The 6,255-nt window shown below is 35.8% G+C and overlaps 2 protein-coding genes across 4 annotated transcripts in view; one reads left to right on the top strand and one right to left on the bottom strand.

Annotated features, from left to right (window-relative positions):
• LOC106874329 (leucine carboxyl methyltransferase 1) overlaps positions 1-2,828 on the bottom strand; it is a 23,275-nt gene extending 20,447 nt beyond the window's left edge. Inside the window, exon 1 of one of the 2 annotated variants that reach the window (XR_008264210.1) lies at positions 2,541-2,828. Coding sequence is in view for 1 of the 2 variants with exons in the window: in XM_014922019.2 (XP_014777505.1) it covers positions 2,541-2,741 (201 nt within the window). In the remaining variant the exon portion in view is untranslated. The remainder of the gene's footprint in view (positions 1-2,540) is intronic. The other variant, XM_014922019.2, reaches the window with a different exon arrangement.
• A 315-nt stretch (positions 2,829-3,143) lies between these two features.
• The window catches only part of LOC106874328 (DNA polymerase delta subunit 3), a 29,624-nt gene continuing 26,512 nt past the window's right edge, over positions 3,144-6,255 (top strand). The window contains exon 1 of one of the 2 annotated variants that reach the window (XM_014922018.2): positions 3,144-3,435. In XM_014922018.2, coding sequence (XP_014777504.1) covers positions 3,361-3,435 — 75 coding nt within the window. In that variant the 5' untranslated portion in view covers positions 3,144-3,360. The remainder of the gene's footprint in view (positions 3,436-6,255) is intronic. The other variant, XM_014922017.2, reaches the window with a different exon arrangement.

The following is a 6,255-nucleotide window of genomic DNA, read 5'->3' as shown; positions in this document are numbered from 1 at the left end:
AATGCTTGCTTCCACACCTGAAACTTCTCCTCTGGTTCTGATAGTGACTCAGCAATTAGAGCAAGCATAGAGGAGCTCCCAGGGGCATCCTGTCATAGAAATGCATGTATAACTGTATTAAAATATTCATAAATTCTATCTAAGGATTATTGTTAATATTACTATATATATATATAAAAGAAATGCTTTGCTGAATGTGTAATGTCAGTGTGCATGCACAACAGAGTGAAAGTGTCCTGGGAGAAAAGTTGGGCATAAGAAGCATCAGATGTGGTGTGCAAGAGAGACAACTGCGCTGGTACGGTAATGTGATGCATATGAATGAGGACAGGTGTGTGAAGAAGTGTCGCATTCTAATGGTGGAGGGGACCTGTGGAAGAGGTAGACCCAAGATGACATGGGACAAGATGGTGAAGTACGATCTTTGAATGTTGGGCTTCACAGAGGCAATGACAAGTAACTAAAACCTTTGACAATATGCCGTGCTTGAGAAGGTCCTTCAAGCCAAGCAAGATTGTAGTCATGGCTGATGCCAGTGCCATCTGATTGGCAACCATGCCAGTGCCACATAAAAAAGTTCCACATAAAACGTTCGAGTTTTGGGCCTCATAGAGGTAATGACAGGTGACCAAGACATTTTGGCAATATACCGTGCTTGCGTAGACCTGTCAAGCCAAGTGAGACTGTAATCGTAGCTGGTGCTGGTGTCAGGTCAATGGCCCCCATGCCGGTTGCACATAAAAAACACTCTCTACATTCTCGGAGTGGTTGGCATCAGGAAGGGTATCCTGCCATAGAAACCGTTCCAAATCAGATTGGAACCTAGTGCAGCTCCCCGGCTTACCAGTTTTCAGTCAAACCGTCCAACTTATGCCAGCATGGAAAGCGGATGTTAAATGATGACGATATATATAGTAGCTGCTTATATACAGAAACTAAGCACATTTCGTCGTTTCAATAAACCAATATAATAGGAATCTAAAGAATTTCTATATCTTTGTATTCACTTCATTTTGTTAAATAATCCGTAAAGAGTCGAACTTGAGACTTTTAGAGGGTTCATTCGTTTAAAGTGAAACAGTACCACAGTAATATTTTCATATTTAGTCGAGTATTTCGCAGGAGAGCAGTTGTCAATGATATGTATAGGCACTGTCATGCTATTAGCTGTCAGAAGTGAAAGTGCTCACTGCTAGTGAAGTATCTGTCTGTCTGCCTGCATGCCTGTTGCTGTGTCCGTCTGTCTGTCTGCCTGCTGGTTTGAGTTGATACTTTGGCTTACTTACTTACTGATATCTATCTACTATCTATCTATCTATCAATCACTCGTCCACCTTATTAGAAAACACAAATTTAATATAAAAACATATTTCCTGAAATTGCAAATTATTTAAAATATAAAAATATAATTTTCAACAGAGAGAATTTATCAAAATAGAAAACAAATAAAAGTTTGAAGTTTAAAAATAATAGGATCGACCACTCACGACTAGCTAGCGCGACTGCGCGTTCGGGACCACTCTGCTTTAGTAGTACCCTTATACTCTGTGTGTTTTCAAACGCATGGATATAGGTGTCAAATTTGTTCCAATAACTTTCGAGTAATAGATAGATAGAGAGACAGACATATAACTCGCTCCGGCCAGTCATGGTATTAGCTGTCAGTAGCCAAAGAATCGACAGGCCAGCAACAGGCATGCAGACAGATACTTCACTAGCAGTGAGCACTTTCACTTCTGACAGCTAATAGCATGACAGTGCCTAAGCTAATAGCATGACAGTGCCTAAAAGGCACTCCCTCTAGAGTGGTTAATACAACACGCTTGCGAAACAATATTCTGATGTTAGTCTCCAGATACACAAACCTTTACAAAGATCAGAGTTACCTAAACGAATTGTAGAGCTGTGATAATGAAGATACACAAATACTAAAAATTGACAAATCTGTTCTTTTTCCAGCCTCTTATCTTTGAGATTGCAACAATACAGCTTGACTATAAAATCGATGACACTTGCAATAACAAGCTTGTTTTTAGCGATACTTGACAAAGTGATAGTGGTACGTTATAATCAAAGACCGCTCTTACTAATATGAAATGATTGCGTACACAAACGCCTTTACAGTCACATTTGGATTGTATGTAATTATGTAAACTGTCTAATAATGAGTAATTAATTATAGCCTGCTACAAATTCGACTTGCAATGTTGATACTAGAACTTTTCGATAAAACAGTATAGATAATTTAAATAAGTAAACATAAAAGACAATATCAGCAAATACAGAAAGCAAAGTCAGTTTCGAAAACGGTTACTTGTGAAAATGTTAACTTAAACAGTATATTACTGGGGATGTTTAGAGACGAAATGGTTCAAAGCCTTAATAATTGTTATCTGATCATATTAAAAATTTACAAAATTGATATAATGGAGACTTGTTTAAAACGCTGGTAATTGAATGATATCTCGAAATTTATTCATAAATTCAGATCGATCAAATGTGTTTAATATCAAGTGGTTTGTTGTTCAATATAAACTAACCTTAAAAAACTTTTCAAGCAGAAGATGAATTCCTTTTACACGCGCATAGTAACCTCGGTTTATCTCCGGTGTGTGGATATCCGAGCCTCGCATCGCAAGCATAGAGATATAAGGGTCAATCCAATAGCCTTTATCTACAGCGAAACGCTTACATTGCGAAGCATCATCGTTAGTGCTCATAACAGCTTCGTCACTAGCCATGCTTTAATAAATTAATAAATCACGATGTAGAAGTAAATAAAAGTGTGTTTGCAGCCATAGTGTACAAGTCACTGAGAGTTATCTACCCTAATTCCTTTATCACTGTTGTCGTTGCTGCATTAAAATATATGGAAACCTATATTTGCAATAAATTCCTTTCCCTCGAAACGCTACCAAAAAGTATTATTTAAAATGAAAATTTTTATTTACATCACCTTTACTTTCAAATGTATACTACGCTAAATGAATTACAAACTACATTTTATCTTATTTTTCGAATGTCACCAAAATAACTCCAAAAGAGAGTTGAAAACAGGAAATAAATATATTTTGTGTCTTGTCTCAAATTCACTGCGAGCAAAACGGTTATTTCGTTAGTCAATTTTTTAATTAAACGCATTAATGACATTCAAAAAATAGCATCTATGTTTCTGTGATAAATTTGATTAGCTGAAAGTCTAAATTTACTAAACTGCTAATAAACAATCATAGCAATAGAATTAATATGATAGATTTGCTTTAAAAAATCGATTATACCGCAATCGAAGGACCTCATCAATTGTTGTCATTAAAACTATCCATAGTTCTGCCCTAATCGAAAATATCGCGGGAAACGAAAATGGCGTCTACATCTTCTCTCGATACAATGTATCTGGATAATTTAGATGAATATATCAATGATGAAAACAAAGTTGTAAGTTTAATTCTGCTTTCTTCAATTTAGATATATATATATTTTCTGCGTACTACATGTTGTTCTCTGAAATAGCTCATTTATTCAATTTTTAATAAGTCTTCCGTGTTAGGTAAAAAGGTGATTGCCTTGAGTTTATTTACGTGTTTAAAATACTTGTGTTGTTTAACACAAACAATTCGGTTCAGGAGTTTATCGAGAAATGTCGTATCCTTGTAATTAATTAATTATTTTTTTGTCAAAGAGAACAGTTTCTGTTAGAAAAAAAAAACTTCAATAATTTCGCTCTGCTTGTACAAAGTTTAACAGGAAATATAGCCATATTGAAGATTAGCGTACCAAATTAAAACGCGAAAAACGAAAGTAAATTGACGGAACTGTGTACTGAGAATTTTGTTACCATTTGTACACATTATTTTATTAAATGTATTAAAATATTTTGATTTTTTTTCTTCTGGTCGACCAGTAAACAGAACGGTAAAACAATTACAGATTGGTCTTTATAAGGGTTGTGTGTCATTTGGTTTGAGTCAGATTGTCGGTGGAATTATTTAACAAACAACAAGATGGCAGTGGTTACGGGGCCAATATGTCCTTAACTTCTTTCGTCATTGTTTATTTGCTATTCTTAAATTAGAAATAACTTTGTTACTTTTATGATACAAAACTATTTTGTTTTATCTGCACTAGCAAGCTGCCAAAAATAGCATTTCTTATATATATATTCTAATAGTAAAACACAAGATAAATAAATTTCTATACTCATAACAACGTGACATACTCCACTAATAATCTCCTAACTCCAAATACAAACAAAAGAACCCTAAATAACATGAACAGCATATGAAGTAACTTACTGATCAGCTAAAACACACTACCTACTTACATTCTTTTTGTGAAGCATTAAAAATTCCATTACAAAAAGCTAACACACCCAATTTCTAAGTTTTTTAAATGCTGGACTAAACTTTGAACTTCATGTTGTCAAACTAAAGGATTAAATTCAATAAACCAAAAATAACTAAAACTAGTGGCACATCCACTGACTTAAAAACTCCTTTTAGCTATCTACGTTTTTTTTTTTTTTTTTTTTTTTTTTTTGTGAATCACTAAAAAACAATCTCATGGCCTGAAGCCAATTCACCTAAATATACTTACCCGTTTACAAAGTTCTGCATTCATGAATAAATTCTGAACAATAACATAACCCCAAATTTAATCAATAAAAATTTATTCATTACACCTCTCCATCACAACCTACCCTAAAACCTAATTACCATTCAACTGAACTTCACTAACCCACGAAAAACATTGTCTCAGCAGAGACTAAATAAAATCAAGATTAACCTTAATGTATCACAGTCTGATAATGACTAAGCTGGCTGAAACTTCGAAGTCACTTTCAATGCTGTTCTTGTTAAAGAATAAATTTTTACTCTACAAAAGTACAAAGTAATCCTTCTGATTAATGTTAAGTTGTTTTTATTATAACTGAACATAAAACAAGCATGAAAACAGGCTGGGCAAAGTTACATTGTTGTTAACTAAAGGCCTCTCCCTCAAAATGAAAGGCAGATTGTATGATGCCTGTGTACATACAACTTTGTTGCATGGCAGTGAAACATGGGCTTTGACTACCGTGGATTTGCAAAAGCTTGAAAGAAATGAAGCTAGCATGCTCCGGTAGATGGGTGATGTCTGTGTGCATGAACAACAGAGTGTAAATAGTTTAAGAGAAAAACTGGGTATAAGTGGCATCAGCTGTTATGTGCAAGAAAGAAGACCACTGGTTTGGTCATGTGATGTGTATGGATGAAGACAGCTGTATAAAGAAGTGCTGAGCTCTAATTGTGGAGGGAACCTCTGGATGGGGTAGACCCAGGAAGATGGATAAAGTGGTCAGAAAGGATCTTTGAATGCTGGGCTTTTCTGAGTAAATGATAAGGGACTGGGAATTGTGGTAATTTACTGTACTTGTGAAGATGTGTCAAGCTAAGTAAGATCACTGTCATCCATACAGGCTTGTCTTTTGCAGGTGCTGCATAAAATGCACTCATACTGGTACTGTGTAAATGCACCCGTGCTGGTGGCATGTAAAGATTATGTAGTTCTCCAAGAGTACAAGTATTTGATTATGCAGCCGTTTGTTTGCATAATGAGATCTAGTTGTGTTTCCTCAGGTGATATGTGAGTGTTGTCTCCGTTAGTTTAAAATCATCCACTTCAAGGCCATACTCTCTGCCTGTTATGGTTTGAATTTAGTAGTAGTTGATAGACTCATGGTATATGCTGCCAGAGTGCATTTGGTGGACTGCTATGAATGGTAGTAGATGGCTATTTTGTTACACACAAAATCCCACACACAAACCTATGTATATATGCCTATATACACACATGCATACACTCACATATATATATATTTAAATATATATATATATATCTATATATATATCGGCACATATCGGCACGCTGAAAGGTAGATCTGGTGAAATTGTTGAGATGCTTGAACGAAGACGCGTAGATATGTGCTGCATCCAGGAAGTAAGATGGAGAGGAGGTTCTGCGAGGTTCCTCACAGGCAAAGAACACAGGTACAAGATTTTCTGGGCAGGGAACACTGACGGGGTCGGGGGCGTAGGAATACTTCTAGCGGAGAAATGGGTGGATAAGGTAATCGAGGTCGTTAGAGTAAGTGACAGAGTACTTAAGATCAGACTAGTGCTTCATCATAGATTAGCTACTGTCATCTCAGCCTATGCACCTCAACCGGGGCTACCAGATGGTCTGAAAGACCAATTCTATGACACCCTCTTGCAAACT

The sequence above is a fragment of the Octopus bimaculoides genome, chromosome 5, assembly GCF_001194135.2.
Source record: "Octopus bimaculoides isolate UCB-OBI-ISO-001 chromosome 5, ASM119413v2, whole genome shotgun sequence".
Taxonomy (NCBI): Eukaryota; Metazoa; Mollusca; class Cephalopoda; order Octopoda; family Octopodidae; genus Octopus; species Octopus bimaculoides.
Note: the sequence above shows the minus strand (reverse complement) of the source record. Positions and strands in the feature narration are given on the sequence as shown.